At 41.1% G+C, this 26260-nt stretch overlaps 1 protein-coding gene across 5 annotated transcripts; it reads right to left on the bottom strand.

Moving 5' to 3' along the window:
- Positions 1 to 59: 59 nt before the first annotated feature.
- THUMPD3 (THUMP domain 3 tRNA guanosine methyltransferase) lies at positions 60 to 9934 on the bottom strand. 5 transcript variants are annotated; one of them, XM_048858323.2, is made up of 10 exons: positions 9850 to 9934; positions 8967 to 9297; positions 7958 to 8035; positions 6848 to 7360; positions 5362 to 5492; positions 4903 to 4972; positions 4375 to 4490; positions 4086 to 4196; positions 3095 to 3218; positions 60 to 1638 (listed from the first exon to the last, which is right to left on the bottom strand). In XM_048858323.2, the coding sequence occupies exons 2-10, from the start codon at positions 9222 to 9224 to the stop codon at positions 1507 to 1509; spliced, it is 1533 nt and encodes a 510-aa protein (XP_048714280.1). In that variant the 5' UTR covers positions 9225 to 9297; positions 9850 to 9934; the 3' UTR covers positions 60 to 1506. The 5 variants fall into 5 exon arrangements, with proteins under 5 accessions (XP_048714280.1, XP_048714279.1, XP_048714278.1 ...); XM_048858322.2 differs by having other exon boundaries at positions 9747 to 9898; XM_048858321.2 differs by having other exon boundaries at positions 9676 to 9894.
- Between the last annotated feature and the right edge of the window lie 16326 nt (positions 9935 to 26260).

Below are 26260 nucleotides of genomic sequence, written 5' to 3'. Positions count from 1 at the left end.
TTTAAGCTTGTTCTTTGTTACAGCTAATGATAGCAAATAAAATCACAACAAATGCAAGATAATCTATGTTAAGACTTTATTATATTCAGGTAAAATCATAAAGTAAAAGCTCAGTGCAACAAGAAACTTGAGGAACAACAAAACATCCATGAACTGTGGCTGAATGGTACCTTGCCATGGTCACATGGGGGACAAACGTGCTTGTAAGAGCAAAAGCATTATAGAGGGACAGAATACCCTTTTTATTAGAATTGTAATGGTGGTGCTTTATTTCCTATATGAAGAGTCTTGTTCAGTAGGTATTAAGGGCTGCATGAAAGTCTACTACAGAACAAGAAATGGGGAATGAATGTAACTAAGACAGAAAAATCCTAAAGAACCCAACTCTTGTCCAAAACATCTAGAACTTCAATATTTACTCTTCCACCCTTAAACACTTTCAAGAGTGACGGATGGCATAACTCTTTGAAGATGATGATTGACAAACTGTTAACTATCATTTTTACCCCAGTACAAGAGGGATGGTAGACTTGAGAAGCCACTTATTGTACGTTTACAGTAGGGACAAAAAATCACTTTTACAGCTTGCATTCATTCCAGTTGAGGTGGTAGCACAGCAAAAGCATCTCCTAGTGAGCCCGTTGAATTAAAATGTATCTCAGCCGTCATGTTCTAGTCTAAATCTGTCCACCCAAACATAAGAAATATGCAGTAGTATGTGAAGAGAGTGCTACAGTATTTCACAATTTTTTAAATTAAACACTTTGCTAAGGCCCTTTTTTACATTTCTCCACCCCATCTACAGTAGGGATACATAATACGTAAACATTTATTGAATTAGCACTTAGTTGAGGTAGCAGGTGAGAACAGGGACAGCAGTATCAAGGTACTGTACTGCAAAGCAGATGCCATTTCTAACAAAACATAAATGGAGGCACTACTTTGTGTTAGTCTTCTTACATTTTGGCAATGATATTAACTAATGAAACAAAAAGGAGATCTCTCTCCATTGGAAAAAAATCCTTCCATAAAGCAACACTATTACCAAAAAAGCCCTCAAACTAAAGACAGCCTTCAGGAGTCTTGTACATCAGCAGCTTAAGATCTTCACACAAATTCTACCATTTTGAGAAGTTACCCTGCTAGTTCCCTGGTGAACATGAAAACATGTACATTCAAGTGAAGAACACCACAAACATGGTAAAGCAGATTCATACGCACAGGAAAAAATTCGTAATTCTGTTGGTGGATTTTGCCTTTTTTCTACTTTGGTTTCAAATAAAAAGGTTCCAGAGTACACAGTGGAAATGACGCTTTTCAAGCTGATCCCTGGACCAGTATTCTCTTAACAGAATGTATGTGCACATTTTTTTTTTAAACACATTCCTTTCCTTACAAGATCTTAGGAATTGGCAGACCTGAAATCTAAGGCATATACTCTAGCAAACAGCTTTCCAAGAAATTCCGGCAAGTGGATGCTGCCTGGTATGTTTGCTGACAGGTGGGTTACCAGTATGATCGTTTCTCTCCTGCTCTTTCCAAGGTACGTTTCAGAAGATAAACTGCAGCATGAAGTCCCCCTACGTTCACCCAGACTGTATGACCCTTTTGCCACAAGTGTCCCATTTTTGACAAGGCCTACAATGCACACACAAAAAAAAGTGAAAATTAGTATAAGTGGAGCTGAAGCCTATGAATAAGGTTGCCTAACAATTTCCATTATGAGCCTCTGTTCAGAGACTAATTTTTGCCAAACTTTAATCATTCAAAGCTGAAATTTTCCAGGAAGTTTTCACTCTTCCTTAAGTGATTTTTTTTTAAAGAAAGCTTCAGTGAAAATTGTTCTGCCATTTCCAAGAATGAGGTTGGGGAAGTGGTAGCTGCACCAATGTTTAAAAAAAAAAAAATCTCCCAAACATTTCTTTTAGCACTTCCATGCATTGGAGCAGGAACTTGAAATGTAAAAGAATATTCATGTTGCAAAATTAGGAAATGCTAGAATTAAAGTTGCTCATGCAACCTTCATTCACTACCTTGGGTGTGTGCACTGATACTCTGATATGATCACATACTATTTTTGTGCAGACCCCTGCCTCCTTCTGTACACAGCATGGACAGTGAATTAGGTAGAAGCATGCAAAAAAAGAAAGCAAGTTTTCTTGTCTTTAAGATACAGGTCTAGGAAAGCTGTGTTCTATTCCTGGCTCTGCCATGGACTTCCTATATGATGCGCATCAAGACCATCATAATGCATATATGCAAGGGGGTTGCACAAGCAATTTTAATTCTCATATTTCCTAACTTAAGTGCTTGACTCTGCTACCTTAATGTTCTTATCATTTTGTGGGTAAATTTATTATACTGAGAATACACACACTGATCCTTCACTTTTGGGATGTACAGGTCAAACGCTTGGGGATCCTGAATGTATAAGTAGTTGTACTTAAATTTCTTTTCTGACTTTTGAACAGTGTGCCATATGTAATGTTTTAGTAATTCAGTTTTCCTAGGCTTTTAGAGTGGGAAGAGCAAAGGACATATGAAGAGAATCAGTCTGTTGTGGAGTTGGGCTGATTTTTTGAAGGGAGCTGGGAGATGTTGGGGTGTATTTTTTTCCTAAGAGTGTCTGAAGATGTTTCAGTTAGCATGTGTGTGCTTTTAGTTTTTGTAATATGCCTAGAAATTTGAAAGACAAGGAAGTCCAATTTGAAAGGTAAATTTCTCTAAATTTGTAGTAATGATTCAATTTGACTTGGATGACATGGTGGATAAATATACAGATAATATATTGTCAGAAGCATGAATTTTACATTTTTTTAATTTAGTTCATCCTTGTAATTTAGGTCTAATCACTTCTAAAACTTAAACAGCAGAAATCTATTCCGTAGAAAGGGAGGTGAAATCTGTAAGGTAACTTTACTGCAGAAGAGAATCTAGTATCTAGTTCAGAAAGAACATTTTAAATTTGAATATCCATTCATTTTGAATACAGTTTTAGGCCTGATGCGTAAGTTGACTTTTCTGTCTTTGAGGGTGTTTATAAGAGTAAAAAAAATCACTAAAAGAAATGCCTAAGAACAATCTGATTCTATACCTTGGCAAAACATTTCCTGTCTTGGGTAAGTAGTACAGCTCTGCCTGTCCCAGGCCTGCAGATGCGACTCATCTCCATAAGGCAAGCTGGATAGAGATCCCAGTTCTTCTTTTTAGATCCTATCCTAGGATGAAAATTTAGACTTGTACAGTGAGCAGAGCAGTTGAAAACAATTCATTTTCAGTTAGTCTTTCTTGCATGGCTTAGTTTGATATTTTTTTCCTTTTCCTTTCCACCTTTACTTCCAATAAAAGGACGTCTTATTAATGCTCCACTGCATCAGTTAATCAAGTAATTAAGTTACCTCATAGAAAAAACACACACATGCTTTTTCCAGTAGTAAGTACACTAAAAGTTACAGTAACATGGTTAAGTTACAACATCTAGCAACTACAAATGACTTGCAATCTTCTCTCCACCCGAACCCCTCCTCCCAAATCTAGGTTCCTGAATTAATAAGCAGGTCTGGCTCTCAGACAAATCACTGCAATACATTAGTTGCTGCTATTTCATGGAAGTTTCCAATAAGTTATTTGAAATCAAAATGTGATTCTGAATGTCTTGTAACTGTATGCACTTTAATGAAATAAGGGCTTTTATCAATGTTTACTGAATATATTTATTATGAGTCAAGGTATTCTATGAAACCCTCCAAAAACACAATGATATAAAAGCATTTAGAAAAGCCACCATGAAACTGGCAGAAGCTTTTATAATCTATAGTTTAAAATTGCTACACTGATTAGCTTGAAAATTAGAAATGCTTGGATTAAACATTGTATACCATGTTTCAAACCAGAGTGAATTTTCAGAATTTGTGAAGTGTTTTGAAGATGTTGAAGGCTATAAAAGTACTGACAAGAATTATGGCAGAGTCAGAGACTCTAGAAATTCTAGCAGACCTTTAGTGGTAGTAGCAACAGGAAATACTGCTACATGGTTCAGTCAAATATAGTAACCTTAAAAACTATTTCAAAATAATGATTTGCACCTCTTTCCAAATGGCATGTCTGTTACAATAACATCCACAGAGCTGGTCCTCAAGGGGAGATTGCAGATATCCCACTGAATGGTATCTATGGGTATGCCCCAGGAAGTACCACTGCAAATAAAGGCATTCAATATCAGGCATGATTTACTTCAAAAAGGTTTTCAAATAAAAAATACCCATGGTATTATGTCAAACGGGAATATATTAAAAACAAAATGAAACAAATCCACGAGAAAGGGATTTCTTTATACAAACAGCTGTGCCACAAATCCACGTACACTTCTCTTACCTTTCTTTATTCTGATTTTTCTTCAACAAAGAGCAGATGTTATTTGCTGCTCTTTTCACAGCCTGTGGATTGTTATCACCTGCAATATGATAACAGCTAGGCCACTCCGTAGCCCCCTGAAAATGGAAAAAAAAATTGATAAAATCTGTTATGCTGGAATTGGTGAATTAGAAAGACCCAAAGAAAACAGTAACCTACCTGTAAATGACAGAATAAAGCCGTAACAGACAACTTTCAGCTTCAATATTCCTTGCAATATATCTATTTCATATATTATTCATTTTCAATGACCTAACAATACTCTGGAATTTAGTTAATTTCCTCTGCAGCTTGCATGAGGAAGGTGAAGCCACTAAGGGTAAGTATATTATTTGTAGTTGTTTGAAAGTCGAGATCTTTGATGTTTGGCTGCTTCACTTGCTGAATATCAGTAAGCTTGTATCTGACTCATTTAAAATACACAGGATTCAGTTATGTCACTGTTTAGGCCCCTTTCCTAATATAAATAAAGACCAAAAGAAGGATTACCTCTATTGGTATAGCTCCGGTTCCACTCATTGGATCAATTATAATGTCAGTTGGCTGAGGATCACAGAGCCTGAAGAACAGAAGAAACTATATTAAAGGAAAGTTTTAGCAGATGCAAAAGTTTCTACAGACAAGGTAAACTGGAGAACTATTTAAATTCTTCAAATTATTCTATTCCCACAAAGTAAGGAAATCTTAGTAATCACTTGAAAACAATGTTTGTTTAACTTTATATACAGTGACATGTTAAAATATGTTGAAGGATGCCAATAAAAAGTGTTATGAGCATAGGCTATAGTCACGGCACACTTTTCCTGGACTGCAAAACGTTCACGATGTTTGTTTGAGCTCTGTTTGTTTGTAACTAAAAAGGACTTTTCAGAAAAGAATCAAGGAGCTTAGTTTCTAGAACAAAATTACATAACAATGAAAAATATACAACTAAGTGACTGCACTGACCTTAGCATACCATAAGCAAGGGTGGATCGAAGAGTTGTGGGTCCAAAATGTGTAATATTTCTTCTGTGAAGACTCTCTTCAGTTAATGCAATGCCCACCACTACTTCATTATTGTGAATGTTCAAGAGAACCTAGGATAAAATTAACTACTATGTAGGAGTAACAAATTTTAAATAGTGTACTTAAATATTTACACTATGCTTGAGTCTTACAGGATTCTTTACAAGTAGTAATGTTTATGAAGAGTTTTGAGATCTTGGAAGAAAGTGCTATGTGAATGTTCAAGTTCATTAATATTTTGGGGTCTGTCTAAAGCTCATTATTTTTGCACATACATAGTTTATTTTTAATCCAAGATTGCAGAGCACTCAACATTGAGCTAAATGCTCCTCTGAAGTAAGTAAGGTTTCAGAGTAGCAGCCGTGTTAGTCTGTATCCACAAAAGGAAAAGGAGTACTTGTGGCACCTTAGAGACTAGTCTCTAAGGTGCCACAAGTACTCCTTTTCTTTTTGAAGTAAGTATTTTTCTCATTTGTAAAATGAGGATATGAAGCAGATACTGGGTATCAGTGGCAAAACAACAATAAAAAGCAGTTCTCCTGGTTCCCAGTACTGTACCCTAACCAGTAGGGAACACTGAGAACTGTATTCAAGGCTACTGAGCCAACATAAATGCTTCATTTCAGGTCTCTCTCTCTCTCCCTCCCTCTGCCCCATACACACAAAAAATGTTCATTTAAGATTGAACCTAATTTTCAAGTCTCCAACTTTCCATAATGAGAAACCACAAGTTGACAATAACTGCTCAGTCCCTGATATGAATATTTTTTCCTGTTCAGCTGGTGCATACACACATGATTAATAGATTCTAAGGCCAGAAAGGACCACTGTGATCATCTAGACTGCTCTCCTGCTAACACAGGCCATAGGACTTCCTTGAATTAATTCCTGTTTGAACTAGAGCATCTCTTTTAGAAAAACATCCAATTTTGATTTAAAAATTGCCAGTGATAGAGAATACACTGCAACCCTTATAAATTGGTTAATTGGTACAATGGTTAATTACACTATTAAAAATTTACACCTTATTTCAGTCTGAATTTACCTAGCTTCAACTTCCAGCTATTGGATCTTGTTATACCTTTGCCTGGTAGATTAAAGAGCCCACTATCAAATTTATGTTCTCCATGTAGGTACTTATATACTGTGATCAAGTATGAAGTATCACGGTGCTAATTACAAGAGATTAAAAAATACACACAAACCCCTTAAACTTGAAAGTCACAGAAATTAAGTTAAATTTGATTTCTTAGAATAAAATTATGTCATTGCTTCTACTATGAAACAACTTTTTCCCCTGGAGTGGTAGTGACATATAAACATATTGGCTTAAGCAAAGATACATGAAGGTTCTGAAGTAAAGCAGCAACTCATGTATAGGTCTAAATATATGTGAATATTATTGAAAAATACTGGTGCATTGTACCTCCACATCAAAGTTGGTCATGTCAGCCTTCCACTGGAAGTAATCTTGCACAGCTCCACCAAAGTCTCTTGCTGCATCATTCGATGTAAAACTATGTTTGTCACCTGCTCTATTGCATGTAACACGGAATTTCAGCACCTGATCTTCTGCTTCACCTTTCTTGCAGTCGCCAGCTTGGTTTTCATTTCCAGTTATATTCAGGAATTCATCTTTGCCATCTGATTGGTCATCTGCTAGGATCATTTCCTGTGTCTCTTCTGCATTCTGTTCAGCAGATTTCAAGCCTGGGGTAGTTTGTGCATGGTCAAGCAACTCTTTATCAGCATCTTTTTGATTTGCTCTGTCCTTTCCTCCATCATCATTCAGCTTTTCTTTGCTTGCACTACTCTGTTGATTTTGTTTTTTATGTTTTGTCTTTCTCTTCTTGAGGTTGGTATTTAGCTTCCATACTTTCAAAGGGTCAATCCAGGGCAGTTTTTTAGCCAGGTCCTCCAAATCCTTTAGAGTATCTTCCTGTAAAAGATCACAGGATCACCAGAATATTCAATAATGTGTTTTGGCAAATTTTATAGGCAACTTTCATTTACTACTGGGTGACCTTGGATAAGTCATATCCCACTCCCCGCCTCAGTTTCCTCATCTGTAAAAAGGGGATAATGATACTTACCTCCTTCTGTAAAGCACTTTGAGATTTACTGACGAAAAGTGCTATATAAGGAATGCATATGATTATTATTTAAAGGACTAAGAAGTCATTATTTAAAGGACTGTCAATTTTGATAATGCACCTCAATCTGACCCGCAACACCCCATCTACTCCAATCCTGGACTTTGCCTGAGCAAAATATGCAACTAATATGGAATAGTGCTAGACTACCTGGTGGTTCTTTCACTTGAACAAACATTTAAGAGGAACCTGGAAAGTGTATGGCACACAAAATAAAAAACAATCTCTTCCCCCAAGACTAATCATTCTAAATCTACTCTTACATTAGAAAATTCCTGGATGACGATTTTTTTAAATGAGGAATTCAATGTTTATTTTTTATTTTCATTTATTTAAAAAAAAAATCACACCTATCTGAAGATTTGGGTACAGAGATACCTTACCTTAGTTTCTTTAAACTCATAATCTGTAAACTCCTGAACAACAACAAATAAATTATCCACAGATCTTAAACGATGAACCTAAAATAAATTATGAACAATGGTAATGTTACTAGCCATAGGTAAATGTCTGTAATTAAAACTTGGTCTGGTTACATCTAGACTTAAGGTACAGCAGTGCAACTATTTTGAGGCTGAATATTTATTTGATGCTTAAATATTGTAAAAACTAAAAATATTTCTAGTTTCTGTAAATTCCTTCCCACTACTATTGTTTGTGTGCACATAGCTCCTTTTCAGCACCACCTGTGATCATCACAAAGACATAAGGTAGAATGGGGAGAAAAACTCCTTGCACAGTTTCAGGTTATTTGCATCTGACTTAATTTACTGTTGTCAAAGAAAAAAATCTGAACTTAGTTCTTGAAATGTAAGTAAAGGAGGGAAGGGTTTTTAAATAATTTGTATTCAAATATATATTAAGTGGTAGATTTTAATACTCGAATGTTTTGATAATGAGGGGGAACTTAAACTATTTATATTTTTAAAAATTCTTTTCATGTTTAGTCACAAAGGTCAAGGGAATAAAAAGAATAGGATATCTATGAGATCTTTAAAAAATTCTACAAGTTGTGTAGTTTTGCAGTTTAATAGCAGTCATGTTTGAGTCCAGGGGTGGCTGTATTTCAGCTGCAGGTGAAATAGTTGCTGAACGCACAGAATTAGTCCTTCAGGATAAAAAGCATTATATATCATTAACTTAACAGGATCATAACATTAGAAATGAACCCAGCACTACTTCTGAAGAATGAACACTCAATGTTTAACATTCATAATACTCAATCCATATATAGAAAATCACTAATTGATCATTTAGAACTGTTCTGTACATTAAAGGAGAAATGTGTATTTTAGGGGGGACAGAAGGTCAAGCCCAGGATAAAAGAGAAAGAAAGGAATACTAATAAACTCCTAAACTAGAAAAATGACCCAAGGAACAAAACATGCAAACCTGTGAAAGTTTCTCTACTGAAATTTCAAAATAGATTTTCCCTCGGTCCTTGCTTATTCTGGACTGTGATCCTAATTTCTCTTTCACTTCATCTGCTGCTGTCAACTCAAAGCCAGTTGGTACAGTAGCTCCAATCGTGACCACGATATCTTTCAGGCTTGAGCTGGGATCACTTTCTAAGTTTTCAGTTAAAGGTTTAGGGGTGTCATCTAGGTTCACTTCAGCTAACGTGGCAGAAGCCTCTTCAATAACTGACATTTTTACAGCACTTCAGACCCCCGTGCAGGTCTATTATGTACCGAGGGATTGTAAGGTAGTGGCAGTAGCACTTCTGCAAAGAAAAACATGGCCTAAGCATGGCATACAGGAGTCAACTTTTAATGCTATTCATCTGAGCGAGGAGGCGCTGAATAAAGACCAGTGTGGATCAAGCCAGGTCACCGAGATGTCAAACCCTATGTATTTTGAGCCTTCACCATGCAAGGGGAACACTCCTACCACTAGCCAGCGCTCTTTGAAGCAGCTTGTTGAGGGCAATGCTGCCCGAGCAGCTGGGGGATCTCCCCGCCACCTAGCTCCCGCTTTGCCACAGCGAACCCACCCACCTACCGCGCTAGTTGGGGAGGGGGCGGGACGCGCTCCCGCCTTTCCCACCCCACGGGGCTCAGGGCAGCGCGGGCTGGCGGGTGGCCCCTAGCAGAGACTTCACCTCAGAGGCCGGGGTGGACACGGCTTCGCCGAGTCTCCTGGGGGCTCTCCACTTTCCCTACGGCCGCTCACCCCCAACCCGCTCCTAAGCTCCCAGGGGACGCAGCTCTGGCCGCCCCAAAGCTGGAGGGGGATACACAGACACCGGTCTCCAGGCACCGCACGTCTTAGTTACCGGCGCCAACAGGCACTACCACGCACGCCTGCAACGCTACTTCCGGTTCCGGGAAGTCAAGCGCTGCCAAGCACTTCCGGGTCGGCCTCCCTCTTCTTCTCCGAGGTCTTGACGTGAGTGCGTGCGACGCAGGCGCCTAGTTGCTCGCTCATGCGCAGTACTCGGCGGTGGACTGTTGCTATGGGAACTAGGCGGCCCACCAGGCTTGAGGGGTGTTTCCTACTGAGCCTGCCCGGCCGGCTCGTCTTGGCGTGGTAGGGCTCACGGCAGACGTGGCTTTGGGGTCTAATCGAGCAGATCGGCAGGAGATAGAGCTGGTTCCCGAGGGATACTTCCTCGCCGAGCCGCGCTCCGGGCCGGGCCCCTCCGAGCTCGGACATGAGCTGAGAGTCAGAAGACCCCAGGCTGTCGCCCTAGGTCTGCTGTAGACTTGTCCAAGGGGATCCAATAAGTTATTTTGCGGCCTGATTAGAAAGCCTGTTGAAATCAGTGGCAGTCTTTCCTTTTCGGAGCCAGATTTTCAGAAGTTTTGGGCACCCCCAGCTGTTGTGCAAATTAAGCTCTTAATTCTTCTGTGACTCAGTGTCCCTATCAGCAAAGCATGGATATGGAAACCCACTTATATGTAGCGTTTGGAGATGTAGAGTTAAAAGTGCGGTGCTGGTGCTAAGCATTACAAAAAGATAGGCTTTGAAGACATGCTAATAGTCAAGTCTGAGAAGAAGCTGCCAATCTGAGGGGCAACAGTTTAGGATTATCCATATCATTAAAAAAAATCTTAAATGAATATCCTGCCCCCATCAGACAAACAGGAAGGCTAAATTCCTTCCTAGTGATAGTGTCCGCCACAATAGTAGTTAGAGGTAGGGAGATGGTAAACCTCCATCAGAGCCATGTGAGAATCCTGCTACCGTTAGTCACCTCGGTGATTAAAGCAGTTCAGAGATGGATGAGAGTGGCGAGTTTCTTTCAATATTCAGCATTATAGCAGGTTTTTACATTTTTATGAAGACAATACATTGCTTTATTGAGTATTTGTCGGATTTACAGAACTAGATTTTAAACTTTTTTTCACAGTACAATAGTCCTGCATGCTAACCTCTCTAGTCAATTCATTGTTCATTTACGGGGGATGAGATCCTGGCCCCAGTCTTCCAACTCAATGCAAGTTAAACACAAACAGCATTTTTTTCAAATAAAAAACATACAAGTTTTTCTTGTTTTTTAAAGTAAGTCCAAGTGACTGCTGATCATATTACTGAGGGTGAGTTTGGAGTAATACTAAGCTCCTTGGGGCAGAGTCCATCTCTTAGGTTTTTGTACAATGCCTGATTCATGACTGAATCTCCTAGGTCAGTGCTTCCCAAACTTGTTCCGCTGCTTGTGCAGGGAAAGCCCCTGGCAGGCCGGGCCGGTTTGTTTACCTGCTGTGTCCGCAGGTTCGGCCGATCGCGGCTCCCACTGGTCGTAGTTTGCTGCTCCAGGCCAATGGGAGCTGCTGGAAGCGGCGCAGGCCGCGGGACGTACTGGCTGCTGCTTCCAGCAGCCCCCATTGGCCTGGAGCAGCAAACCGCGGCCACTGGGAGCAGCGATCGGCAGAACCTGCGGACGCGGCAGGTAAACAAACCGGCCCGGCCCGCCAGGAACTTTCCCTGCACAAGCGGCGGAACCAGTTTGGGAACCACTGTCCTAGGTGCTACCACAATACAAATAGACCATGTATGTCAGCGTGTCTGTCTCAATAGTGTGCTGCATAGTGACAATAGTCAGGTCCTAGGTGGCCTCCAATTTATTATAAGTGTAGAGGCAAGGTAGAAAAAGAACAAATATGTAAGTTTGAGAGAATTTAACTGCATGACCAGGAGAACTGGATCTTTTCCCATTCAGATCATTTATTGTAGTCCACCTACTGCTAGCACTCTTTTCAGTTTAATCTTATTCCTGCCTTCCTGTTTTTTGCAGATCACAACTTGATATTATCATATGGACAAACCAGTGCTACACTACTATGTACTACTGTGGATGCATTTCTGCCAACTATATTGCTCAATCTGCCAGGGCAGTTTGATTTATTTTGCAGAGAATCCTTGTCAGGATTTAGCCATCTGACATTTATCTTGTTCCCCTAAACCAGTCTCTAATTAATTTAGTTGATTTATTTGGCCACTTAAAATTGAAATGGTTTAAGGAAATAATTTCATTTCCACTTTGTTATGATTGCAGCAAATAAATGAAACGTCAATTATTTTTTTTAGCCCCTGCATTCAGTGACTCATATGCCAACAAACCCTTTTCAAATTTTCATTTAGCCCCCCTTCAGCCAGGGAATGTCTCTGCAGTGCTGAATTTTGGGGGGGTCATGAAGAGGGTTGAGTTCTCTTGAAAGAACTATTGGAAAGTACAGTGGTATTTAATGTCTCATTTCCCTGGCAATCTTTATCCAACATGTTGTGGACCACTGGTGTAATATTTGACTCGAAAGTGCACGGGGGTGGGGGGTGTCCTTCAGTATTCACCCAGTTGCAGAGGTGCTGTCAGCCTGCAGGACAGCTGTTGTTGTTGGCCTATTCACTATCCGCCCCCTCTTCTCATCTTCTGGGAGAAGATAGGGAGTAGAAACCTCTTCCATTTGTCCTTGTTCCCTCTTGGATAGAGATTTGATCTGTCTCCCTGTAATGCATTTTCTCCTCATCCCCCTCTGGCCATGTATCACTGCATGCTCAAGTGACTGATCAGTTGTTCCTATTACCGCTGTGACTGCACTGCCTGCTGTCTTCAACCCTTTAGCTCAATCTATTAAAGGATGCCCAAAACCCTTGAGACTCTCAGTCTCAAGCTATATGTGGAGAGAGTAGGAAACCTGGCTTCAAAAGAGCAGCTAGCTCAGGACAAGGGAAGTGTGGCTGGATGGAGGACTCAGTGAAGAATTGTTGCTAGATAATACTTGACAAGGTCAGAATTCGGCTGACCAACGGAGGCCCCAAAATGGAACAGCTAGCACTATCATGTGGAACAAGCTTACCTTTATATGTGCTGGCATCCATGAACAACTCTATAATAATTATCTACTACCCATTCCACATTAAAGGCCAGGAGCGGATTTACCATGGAACAAACCATGTGGTGGCACGGGGACCCCAACAAGATGGGAGGGGGGGCCCAAAATGCAGGACAAATATCTGACAACTTATGAGTCCCAGCCAGTGGCGCAGCAGGGCTCAGGCAAGCAGGCTGCCTGCATGCCGTGGCTGGTTGCCCCACACTGCTCCTGGAAGTGGCCGGCTGCTGGCACGTGTCTGTGCGCCCCTGGCAGGCTGGGAGACCGCTGCCCCATTTTCCCCAACGGGCGTGCAGAGAAGGTGCCAGCAGCAAGGCTAAGGAGGTTCCCTACCTGCTCTGCCTCCTTCCTTCCATGCCGCTTTGCTCCTGGAAGGGGCCAGTATGTCCCTGTGGCGCTTGGGGCGGGGGAGAGAGTGTATGTCTCTGTGCACTGCCCCCTCCCCGAGCGCCAACTCTGCAGCTCCCAATGTCCAGGAACTGCGGCCAATGAGAGCCTGTGGCCAGCGGTGCGCAGATACCCCTGGTCCCTCCGCCTAGGAGCCGCTGCTGGGGGGGGCGGGGGGAGGTGCTGGTTGCTTTGGGAGCCGTGGCGCCCGAGGTAAGCACCACCCCCCTTTCCCACCCTGTACCCCAGCCCCCTTGCCCGAGCCCAGAGCCTGCACCCCACACCCAAAGTTCCTCTCAGAGCCCATACCCCTCACCCCCTCGCACACCCCAACCCCCTGCCTCAGCCCAGAGCCTTCAACCAAACTTCCTCCCAGAGCCTGCACCTCTCCCCTCACACCCAAACTCCCTGCCCCAGCCCAGAGCCCACACCCAGCACCCAAACTTCCTCCCAGAGGTTGCCCACGCACTCCCTCCTACACCCAACCCCCTGCCCCAATCAAGGTACCTCACTTTATTTGCATTTACTTCCCATTACTTATAATATAGGAGGAGGATGAAGAACAAAAGAATGAAAAATGGGGAGGAGATAAGAGAGAATGTTCTTTTTCTTGGCTGGGTCCTGAGGGGGGGGCCCCAAAAATGAAGCTGTGCACAGGGCCCCACTAACTCTAAATCCGCCACTGTTAAAGGCAATAAAAACAAGTGTGCTTCGCCGATTGTTAACAACCTTACAAACACAAACTAGCATGCACAGCACCACACTCTTGGGTGACCCTACAATAACAAACCGCTACTGTTATACAATAGAGGAAAAGCAAAGTGAATTTCAGGGGATTGTTATAAAAAGTGAGTTAAAAATGATTTTTGAAATGATGAAAAATTATACAGAATATTTTATGCTGCTAGAGTGCTTTCCATTCAGCATTTGAAAATGGTTTACAAACTATGCTGCCAAATTTTCAAAAGTGGCCACTGATTTTGGGTGTCCCAGCCTGAGACACTTAGGACCGGATATTCAGAATTGCTGAGTACAGGCAGCACCACTTGACTTCAGGATATAATTTAAGCCAAGAGTAGGATTTGAAAACTGATTAGATGTTTATTTGGTTAATGAGAACATGCATAGTTATATTAGATAAAATCATTTTATTTTGAGAATGGATATAAACCCTTATACTTTAGGACATAAATCAGTCACTAATAAATGGTGATTAGGAAGAAACTTTCTCTATAGTCAGATTATTCCATAATTGTCCACTGTGAGGTTTCTTGCACTATCCTCTGGAGCATTTTCACTGGATGGACCACTGATCTGGTCTGCTATGGCAATTCTTATATTCTATTCTTATATTAAATAACAGAAGTGGTGAAGCAGTTGGGTTTATTCCATTTTCATTGAGGAGGATACCAAATGCAACCAAAATCTTCAATTGCAAGAAGTTCCCTCTTCTCTCCAAACCTCCATCATTAGACATGCGTGTTAATATTTCACAGAACCCATTCAGTAAATTAAATAATTTAGCTTTGCAATTTGAAGCTGGCCTGGATCTTTCTTGCTTGTAAACCTCCAGTAACACATTTAATTAAGAAATAGTCAGTATTCTCTCCTGTTAGGTACAGTTTGTGTTCAGCATTATGCTACAATTCTGTTCTAGTCACCCTAGAGAGCATCTTCCTCATTTCAGAAAATGGAAATGAGCTGGTTAGATGCCTGTACAGCTGCCAAAGACCCACATGGGTGAAACTGTGCTCTGCATGTAAACAATGAACTAGCTATACTCTATTCTTAAAGGCAAGTGTGCAGTGGGAATGACCAGAAAATTAAGAGCATTTCGTGTTCCAGATATATCACAAAATACTGTATATTATTTACATTGTGTAATAAGGAAGGAACTTTACTATCCACAGGTTACTCAGAAGTTCAGCACTACTAATGGCATAGGGCTTGATTCTGTCGTGCCCTGCACCTTGTGTAGTCAATTATGCCTGTGGAAAGTGGTTGTAGAAGTGCTACCAAATCAGAAAGGTAGTGTTTTACGTTCCCTTTACATTGATGTAAATGACTTCACAAGGGGTAGGAGGCAATGAAGAATCAGGCCTATTTATATCAGTGGGAATTTTGCCTGTCTGTGGGGTTAGTGCAGTGTGAGTGTTTGGTGTGAATAGCAATGTAGCATATAATAATAACAACTGTAATTTCTCATTGTCTGGTTTTGCTCCAAAACAAATTCTATTCTACTAGTATATCTCTCCTTAGCTATGTGGGCAGGGTTGCTATAGCTTTCAGATCTGTAAATTGGCCCTTTGTTTGCATTTCTGTGCAATTTGGCAATCAGGGGGATTAGATTTTTTTAAAATCATCATAATCTATTAAAATGTTTCCAACAATATGCAATTGCTCACACAAGACCTTACTGTAAATACATTAGCCTTCCCACCACTCCTTTTCTCCATTCTTTTCCTTAGAACAGTTTTTTAAAAATAGCTCTACATTTATGACAGAATCATTACAAGCACTGCTGTGATTAGACTTCTTTGGTTGCTTTGGGAAATATTACTTCAAAAAGTCAATCAGCTATTTCAGTTTGATGCTTTGGAATGTAAGAGTTATGTAGTGCTCAGTAAATAATTATTCCCCCCCCAAGATATTTATCATGAGAGTAAAGTTAATTCATCCACCAGAGGGCAGTCTTACATGTATAGACATTAGGTATAAATTTAATACAGTAAAAGAGCACTGGATCTATGTGGGACCTTACCGAGCATAAGACCAATTCTCCCCTCACTTATACTACTTCAGTAACATCGATGAAATTGCAATGGGTACAGCTGAGTGCAGAAATAGGATGTAAAAGTTCTCTTAATTGATATTGCCCTTTTTTTTGGCCATGTAGCAAAGAAATATTTTATTTATACTTTGTTTCGCAGTGTATTTGCTTTTAACTTGGATTAGATTTTAGCACATGTCATACATATGTAGAAATTGTTTCTAACACTTGCATCCCAGTGCTGGTAATCCCATTGGATTTAAAGATAGCCTCTGAGAATCTTGTATTTTCAGACAAAAACCCACTGTCCTATTTAGTTATTTCCCCCCTTTTGTTATCACGGGTTTGTGTGTTAAATTAGTACTAATCTATTTGAGTTGTGGGTTGGTGAGCAGAGCCCACCAAGACAACAAAAGGCCTGTTGCCCTCACGTGAAGGGAGTGCACCGCAGAATCCACAAAACTACTAATGACATGGGACAAAGAATGAAAAAAATGGGCAGAATGGAGGTTCCAGGGTTAAAAAAAAATAAAAGATCCACAGTGATTTAGTCATGACAGTGGTAATTGGGTTACCCAGAGTACTGTGGGATGTAGCCATGCTCCCTTATTTCCTGTTTTAGTCAGTGCGAGTTCCCTTCCCCAGTTGTGATGCAGTTAAATAAAGCAGCAAGCTCCCAGCCTGCTGTTCTGTGAGTAGACTTATTTTTGTTGTACTGAACTGTCCATTTACAAAAAGGGGGACTTAGAGCAGGGAATGCCAGACAAAGCCCACTGATCCCTGAAGGAATCCAAGGAGTCAGTGAATGCTGCCCAGAGAAACTCTGCCCAAATGCATGCACAGATGAGGGACCAGAAGAATGCCCCACAGTTGCAGAGAACTCCATATCTGGACTGAATATGGCCACATTGGCCAGAGCCAGGAGGAAGCCTTGTATTTTTGTGGGGCCATAGATAGGGAGTGCATAATGGAAGAAATGCGGGGAGAACAGCTGTGAAAACATCAGCAGGGGGTTCTGGAGAAGGCAGAAAAGGGGTTGCACCCTGCATATAGGCTTGCATCAGGGGTTCCCTCTAGTTACAGGAGGGGCAGGCATAGGGGGAATCCAGAAACCATGCCAGCCACATACCTGTGCTCATGACTCCATGGAGGGATTACTGACTGCTGTCTCCAGGGGGCCACAGAACCAGGATGAATGACAATCCTGGAAACAGAAGTCCTCTATTTACCCACAGAACAGATAGAGCATGATCTAGGTTGGTTTGTTTTTTAATCTTTTCCACCGTGTTCATCACTAGTGGGCTGGGGTTAAGTAGTTTATCCAGGAGAGGCTGCACGACATGAATCAGATGAAAGATAGGAACTGCTAATTCTCTGCTGAGTTTGTCTCATGGGTGTATAATCTCTACAGCCCCTCTTAAGGTGCATGTACACTAGGAAAAATACGTTTTCTTACCATGTAGAATCTATAGTTTACCTCTAGCTGTTCCACGTAAAAGTTACAACTGCCTGTCTTCCCTAGGCATTGTATTAGTTACCACATGTTAGCTAGAATGGTCTTTTCCTAGTGAAGACAGGGCCTTAGTGTGTGTGGGGATATCAGTGGGCAGGACAGCAGTGCTTGCATTCTGTGCTAAGTGTACCCAGGTAAGCCTTATGCTGTGCTATAGGCTGGGCTGGTAGCAACACATATTGTTAAGATTGCCTGACACTTCGTATTCTAAGACCCTGTTGTCAGTTGCTTATAACTTTGTCAAACTACTGAAATTTTCCATGCTCGGTGTCTGCCTCAGACTGAAAATTGTTGGAAAGTTTCAGCCAAAATGGCTGATTCTGAGAACAAGGTTAGGGAAAATATGTTGCTTTGCATGTGTTAAAATATTTTAGCAGCCTTTTCTTTGGGAAGTTTTATTGGCTCCCTGCTTTGGCACAGACTTGAAATATGGCAGGGATGGCCTTTGTGACAGGGATGTGCCATGGCTGCTTCTGTGAAAAGCATCTCAAATTTGGACAAGTTATAAGCCTTTGAAAAATTTGCACACGCTCAGTAAAACTTCTTAGAGTTTAGCAGCTAAAATTACTGAAGATTCTGCACTCCCTGAGGATGCTCAAGTCTCTTGCGACTCCTTGAGAGGAGCAGACTGCACATGCACTATCCCCACAAAGCAACTGCCAGTGCTCCAGGCCAAGGTTGCAGGGGAGGTGCTGAACTGTTCCTGTAATTGTGACTCCCAGCTGGTTTGGGCCGGGAAAGGGGCCGAGCAGGGCTTCATGGTTTTTTTAAATCTTATCTAAGAACCCCTTCATCCCACAGAAAATTGAATGGAACTCAATTTATCCAACGTGGGAAGTAGAAGTTCAGTCCTGCAAGGTGCTGATGCGAAAGAGGTCATAATGGATCAGAAAATAAAACTATTTCAGTGTTAAAGACTCAAAGGTATTTAGGCACCTATCTCAAGAAATATGCTTGTCTCTAAATTCCATAAGAGAGTAGCAGTTAAAATGACAAGGTTATCCCAACGTGCATTGGTTGAACTCATGACACTGGCAGCAGCTGCTGCTGTGGATATTGATGTCAAGGAAGGTCCAGTAAGTTTCAAAGGAAAAACATTACCATCCTTTTGTCACGGAGTGTTTTATGCCACGTAAACTGGATCTGTCCTTTTGGAAGATACCCTTCAGCAATTACAGACTGAGCTCTAAGCAAGACTGAATTTCTCTTCTCTTGACGCTTTAAAGGCATGGAGAGGGACTAGTGACCAGAAAGGGAAGGGAGGTATAGCAATAGTCATGGGAGATTTTAACATTATACTGTAGTAAACTCGGCCTCATGAGAAGTGTATAATATTTAGTATATATGGGAAGGAGAGGGTAATGGTTGAAATTAGGGGATTGGGACACAAGACCGATCGGTTCTATTTCCATTTCTGCCACTGATTCATTGTTACCCTGGGCAAATTGTTTACGAAACTGTTCTCCAGTTTATGCATCTGTAAAATAGGAATGAAAATATTTACCTTATGGGCAGGGAGTTGGTAAGGCTTCATTAATGTGTGTAAATTGTATTGAGGTCTTCAGATGACAGGGACTAATTCATCAGTTTCCAGGTGCTGGGTTACTCCTAATTTAAAAAATATAAAGAGCCTCCACAAATTAACAATTGTACATAGAATCATAGGACTGGAAGGGACCTCGAGAGGTCATCTAGTCCAGTCCCCTGCATTCATGGCAGGACTAAGTATTATCTAGACCAGTGGTGGGCAACCTGTGACCCATCGGTAATCTGCTGGTGGGCCGCCAGACGGTTTGTTTACATTTGCACAGCCACCCATAGCTCCCAGTGGCCATGGTTCGCTGTTCCCGGCTAATGGGAGCTGTGGAAAGCGGTGTGTGCCGCAGGGACCTGCTGGCTGCTGCTTCCTATTCGCCGGGAATGGTGAACCCCGCAGTGGGAGTTGCGGGGGGCCGTGCAAATGTCTGGCGGCCTTCCAGCTGATTACTGACGGGCTGCAGGTTGCCCACCACTGATCTAAACCATCCTTGACAGGTATTTGTCTAACCTGCTCTTAAAACTCTCCAGTGGTGGAGATTCCACAACCTGGATATGCTTTCTAATATGTTCATGAGATCATAACAGGTGGGCTCTTCCCTCAACCCTAAAATGAGGGTCCCGCTTTGAAACTTGGTTTAAGGGAGAAAAGATAGTCTTGTGATCTGGTGGTCCTGCAAACAGTGTATGGGAGCTCTACTCCCAGCTCTGCTACTGACTTGTTGTATGTCCTGGGAGAAGTAATTTAAAGGTATTTGGCAAATGATTAAAAAAAATTGGTCTTGTGACGTTTTGGGTTTCTTTAGGATGGATAAAGAAGACCTGAAACATTTTTGTTTGTTTTGGTTTTTTTGCTTGTTTGTTTGTATTTTTACATGAAAAATATCAGGTATATTTTGGGCTTCTCTAGTTTGATGGGGGACACATTATGGTTGTCAAAAGATCATCTAATCTCACACTTTAATTGAAGGGATTGGGGTGATGAATCTTTTAAAAGACATCCTTTCTCCAAATAGTTAGTCATTAACCTTAAATAGATGTTTATAAACAAGCAAACAAAAAACAAAGAATGTTAAATACTGTAGACTGACTAAAAATGTCTTCCCCTCTCAATGGATCTACTTTCACTCTTTTGACTCCTGTGATGTCATCATTTCACTGCTTAGCCGGTCATCGTAGGGTCTTCCAGGCTAGACAGGACCGAATTTCTAAAGTAAAAAACAAGCAGAAAAGGTCTCATTGTTGGCTTTGGAACAATGTGAAAATAATGTGCTATGTTGTGACAAGCTGGACTGTAATAAACCAAATATTAGCAAAAAATGTTGGACTGAGCAATTGCTTTTAGTATGGATTGTAACTGTTTGATCCAAATGACTGTGTATTTGCAAACCATTGTGAATCAAGCAGCTTGCATGAACAGCTTTCTCCCTGTGCCAGTGGTGAGGGGGCTGGCAGGGCTCAATAGACTCTTGGAGCAGCTTTACACTGTATTGCCAACACTCCGGTATGTCAGAGTAAACTCACTTCAACAAAGAAAGCATTGGACTATACAGCAGGCAGGCTTATTACTGGGGATGTCGAGAACTTAGGCTTATTTCTTGCATTCCAGTGAATCCAGTAGTTAGAGCACAGGGCTGGGAGTCAGGACTCCTGAATTTTAGTCACAGCCTTGCCAATGACTTTGGTTAAGTTACGTGGCTTCAGCTTCCCGCACTGTGCAATGAGAATAATAAATTTAGCTCTCTCATAGATAATGAATTAGCTGTTTTTAAAGTGCTTTGAGATGTTGAATGAAAGGTGCTGGATAAATACATATTATTTTATTATTTAGAAACAGAGTTTAGAAGAGGAATGAATTTGGGATGATTGACAAACCTTTTGGTTACCTGACTGTGGAGAATAAATAGAATTAGGAGACCAACTAACTCATAGCAACCCTGACAAATCTTTGTTTGAATCAGAGAAGAGGTAGGAAGTGAAGCTATTAGCTACACGAGCAAGGAGTAATACTGAGCACCTTAAAGTAAGAAATTGTTGCCATAACAACAAATTACTACTAGCGCTGTTTCTTAAAATATGACAATGATCTTTCTGTCCTTCTCCACCCCCAAGAGAATTGCACACAAACAACTGAGCCACTATCAGAGCACCTCCTGAAAAGTAACATGTATGGCAAGTGATGCAGAACAATGCACAGAGTGTTTCTGGAAAGTCAATATGTATGTTAAGAAGAAAATGGAATGAAAAGTTCATATGAAAGAATTGAAAAGAAAAAATCTAAAAATATCACATTGATCAAACCATTCAGCAGTGCATTTTATACAGGTCTGCGCTGGGAAGCTAGTCATTAGCATCTATTGTGGTTATAGAAAAACTCTGCTTATAGGCCCCAGTTCAACAAGGAACCTAAGCACATGCATAGCTTTAAGTAGTCCCATTGAAATGATTAAAGTCATTCAAGGACCTTGCTTAATCTGTGCCATAGTGAAGTGGAATGAACATCTCATGTTGTTTCAGTGAATTTCAGTGGAACTAATATTCCCACTTACACCATTGGAACTCTACTGGAGCTGATGGGGCCAACTGGGATTACAGAGCAGAATCTGGCCTGTCAAGGTACATTAAACCTTCAGATTGAGGAAGACTGTGATGTTTCTAATATTAAAGCTGGGTAAAAATGTAAAAAAAAAATTCACAAATATTTGGATTTTTACAATAATTTCCTTTGGCTGCATTTGTGCCCCTTTAGGCTTTGCTTTCTATTCATGTGGTTGACCAAGCTTTACAAGCAAACCTGTTTTCGGAAACCAATTTCAAAAGCAAGTACATGAGGAAGCCAAAATTGGAATTTGCATACTTATAGTCTGAGCTCCTCCTGTTGAGGAACAGAAACAATACCATGTGATTTATCAGACCAGTCCTAACTAACCAACATAGCTCACATTTTGAATATTCACAAGCAATCCATAAAATAAAATATTTAAAAAGAGAATTGTCAAATAAGGAATAAATTAAAGGAAACTGCAATCTGGTCATAGATGTTTAGCAAGCAGAAAAAGAGCTGTTTGTCCAAAATCATGGTCCATTTTTAGCTCAGGGCTTGACTACGTGCAAAATTGCATTAGTTTAATGAAAGGTGTGATGTAAAATAGATTCAGGTAAACTGGTGCAAACGACTGTGTGGTCACTCTTCCATTGATACAAACCAGGCATATGTTGATTTAGGCTAAGTTAATTGAGAACACGTTTAAGCTAAACCCAAGGTCTGTCTAGCCCAGTATCTTGTCTCTGACAGTGGTCTGTACTATGATGCTGCAACTTCTGTATGTAAACAAGGCTACAAAGTTTTGTAAAGAGACTGACATAGTTGAAAACTTCATTTTATTGTTTGTGAACAGATTTTATTTTTTCACAGTGATTTCTGCCTCCATATATCCTACTGGATCCTTGTAGTTTCATTCTTCAGTGCCCTGGTATGGCAGGAGATGCCTAATGGAGTTTAGATAGCTTGGATGCAGCCATTGGAGTCATTTAAATGTTCGTTTTTTCAGATAAACTAAAATAACATGGGTTTTGGCTGAAAAGCACTTTCCTGGTCAGGCAGCAGGTTCAGGTGGAGGATATTCACCACGCGGCAACTCCCTGATGAAATAGCCTATGTATTAAGAGATGAAGTCAGGTTTCCTTTTGTAAATTGAAAAATTGAGCCCTTATCACGCAATTGGCAGAGAGGTTTGCTCATGCCAAGCTCATTGCAGGTTAGGGTCCATGACCACAAAACAAGGGTTCTGTTCAGGTGTAAGCGGCACAGTTCAGCTCAGAGTAACTGTGATGTGTAGTATAAATGCCACACAGTGCTTGGTGTTACAGGACTTAAAACCCTCTGGACTAGGGACATGATTTTCTCTCTTGTTCTCAGCTGCCAAGCAAATAGGCATATTCTTCCAGATGAGGCTAATTAGAGATTGCTCTGTGATGCCTCTTTATTTTGCATGTGTTCTAATCTGTTATGAACTGTCCCTTAGTTAATCATTATTGTATTGGCTCTCCCAGACAGATGCTTCCCAGTCTTAACTCCTAGTTAAAAAAATACATCAGTATTCTATTCTATTCTATGTAATGGTCCCAAATGCTCTAGCTTGTAGTTGCATTATTGTAGTATTTTGGGAGATTAGAATAATAGAATCATAGTAATGTAGGGCTGGAAGGGACTTCTGTAAATCATCTAGTCCAGTCCCCATCCAGTGCTAAGGCAGGATTGTTATCATAGTTATATTTTATAAGGAAATGTGCTCCTGATTAGACTTGAGGAAATGGCACCAGATTGTAGGATCTGATTCTGGGTTTTCTTTCTCTCTGGTTCCCCTGATCGGGTATGGATTTAACAGTTTTCAGAGCAGCCCAATCAGCAGAGGGCTGCAAAGTATGGGACCCCTATGGGCTACTTGTGGGGAAACTGGGCCCTTACAAAGAGCTAAAAGCAATCAGTGCACCACAAAACTGCATAACTTCCTAAGCAAGCTTTAGGAAACCAGAGCCTCCAACATTCTTAAAACATTCAGAGCCAGCATGGAAAATGCAGGGAGTTGGGAGAACTGGAGAGAGTGGCATCCAGGCTAGATTTCCCTAAGAAATCCCCTCAAAACTCCATTTTTTTATGCACAGTACACAATTTAAAAGGCGATGACACTAACAGAATTTGTGCTGAGCCCTTTAATATAGCGATAATTTAGGATTATTTTGTTCGATAATAACTGCTGTTTGCATGCAGCTAATGGCATGAGAAGATGCCAGATTTTTTTATATTTTCCTCTGGCCTATCGTAAATACACTGGTTGCTCAATTACTGCCATATTAGCTAGCACAGAGATACCCATTTATAGCAGAGCACCATAATAGCTGCAGTAGCCGACGAACTGTTTGGGAAGCTTGAGGTCTGGTGAGCAGTCATTTAAGCTGGTGTGCACAGAAGCAGTCCCACGTTGTTCAGTAGGCTAAAGAACATAGTGTCTGTCAGAGGAGTGTGTTAAACTCCCACCGCTGAACTGATCAAGTTACAGAGCATAGCAGATAGGCTTTTTGACATCCCCACAGGGTAGAGGCTAATGTCACAGTATGTTTTTCCTCGTACCCCTAGCATCTGTTGTCCCTAAAGACAAGAGCAGGGTGGTTTTTTGTATTCTGCCTGGAGTCCAGAATGCCTCTCGGTGTAAGTCACTGGAGTCTGGGAGGCAGAGCACTGCTTGTTGCTCAGTTAAGTATCTGGGCAGCAGCAGCAAGCAACCACCATCTTTACATTTTATTAGTATTCACAAGCTTCTCAGGATTTTTAATAATGGTCGACTTTAAAGTCTCCAAATTCCAGGAGACAGAGTGGCTCAGAAATTGGTAATTTGGAAGCTGGGGCCTTCTCTCTATAGCTCACTTGTTCAAATCTGACCCATATCAATGGAGACTGAAGGTCATTCATTACTGTCTAAAAGCTGATCACCTAAGTGATGAAAGTTCAGTGGCTTCAGTCCAGTTCTTGTGGACAAGATGTCCTGCACGTCAGTAGAACCAATCCACCACGGCTAGAATTGTCCTGTCCCACCATCCTTCTTGGCAGAGGATTTCAGTCTCTAGGATGCTGATCTAGCAGCTTTCTCACCCATTCAGTTGACTTTCAGGAGATAGAAGGGAGCTCTCACTTACAAAACATGCTAATCTGTTTTTTTCATTTCCAGTGAATTAATATGGCTCTCCAATTTCATACAGTAGTAATCAGTGCCTCCCATTTTAACCTTGGGCACAGGTTCTCAATCTGGAGCTCATGCCTGCCAGGATAGATGAGAACAGGTCCAGAGGGATGATTTCAATGGTAATTGCAGTAGATGCTGAGCTGCTCTTACGATTGTGCACTGCCCCCAAATGTGTGTTACTTATTTAAGGCCAGATCCAATGCACATTAAAAACAATGAGTTGTCCCCCCTCCTTTCTTTTTGGCTAGATGTGATGGGAGTTCTAAACCACGGGAGCCAGGTTTTGAAACTTTTTTTGTTGTAACATGGGGTCACAGTACAGAAACTGTGTAGAACCAGAGCTGCTGGCTCCACAGAGCTAGTAGCCCTTTACTATGCATTTCAGACACACACCATCTCCACACAGTAAGAAAAATCTCCAGAAAGTTAAAAAGAAAAGGAGTACTCAGATTAATAGGAATGTTCTGACTTGTACCTGCCAGAGAACAAAAACAGAGCAGTTTTCTGAGTTAGGCAAATGCTGATTCTTGGAGGCAAATTGTGAGAGGTGAGAACTACTTAAATGTCTCAGGATAGTTCTTCAGTATTTTCCAAGGTTGCTACTATATTTACAAAGTTGAAGAAGGGAACTGATAGGATAGCCCCCATCATTACATTAAGGAGTCAAACATTTAACTCCTGGCTTGTCAGGTCTGCTTGAATTTTAGGGAGGGTAGTCTAGTGCTTAAAGTATGGGACTGGGAATCAAGTGAGGACTCTTGAGTTATAGTCCAAACTACCACTGAGTCACTGTAAAAAGAAAACAAGTACTGGTTAGTCTCTAAGGTGCCACTAGTACTCCTTTTCTTTTTGCGAATACAGACTAACACGGCTGCTACTCTGAAACCTGAGTCACTGTGTGGCCCTAGTAAATCACTTCCCTGTGCCTTGTGTAACATCCCATGAAATGGCTATAATACTACATGCCCTCCTTGCTTGGGTGCTGGGCACTGATGTTGCTGTTAGTGAAGGATTTGGGGCTCTTTAGAGAAAAGATGCTATACAAAGGCCTGAGAGGTGCTGAACTCCTGAGACGTGCATTGATTTCAATGGAAATTGTAGGTGGTCAGCACCTCTTAGGATTTAGCCTTGTATATCATTTATCGAAGGCCCGATCCAATACCTATTAAAATCCAGGTTTTGGGCCCTTATTTTTTGCTCTTCAGCTTGCATCAACGGAAAGTCACTTAGAGTATCTTTCAGGGGCAGCACATACGATGGTATTGGCCATAATGGTAGATGTCAACCCCCTTGTGTCATATACTTGGGTTGTGGGGGAAGGAAGGACAAAAGTAGGTGTTCATTTTTCAGTCTGTATCCAAATTTCCAAGGGAAAAGGTAAAGATGACCCATGCCTGCTGATACTG

This window comes from Caretta caretta, chromosome 7 (assembly GCF_965140235.1).
Source record: "Caretta caretta isolate rCarCar2 chromosome 7, rCarCar1.hap1, whole genome shotgun sequence".
Classification (NCBI taxonomy): Eukaryota; Metazoa; Chordata; order Testudines; family Cheloniidae; genus Caretta; species Caretta caretta.
The sequence above is the reverse complement of the archived record's forward strand: the minus strand, read 5'-3'. Positions and strand labels throughout refer to the sequence as shown.

Excerpts from the sequence above, each read along its gene's own strand:
- THUMPD3 (XM_048858323.2), bottom strand. The coding sequence starts at position 9,224 with ATGTCAGTTATTGAAGAGGCTTCTGCCACGTTAGCTGAAGTGAACCTA. Across the intron at positions 8,036-8,966 it reads CAGTAGAGAAACTTTCACAG|GTTCATCGTTTAAGATCTGT; the intron begins GTTTGCATGTTT and ends AATTTATTTTAG. Across the intron at positions 5,493-6,847 it reads TGACCAACTTTGATGTGGAG|GTTCTCTTGAACATTCACAA; the intron begins GTACAATGCACC and ends ATTTTATCCTAG.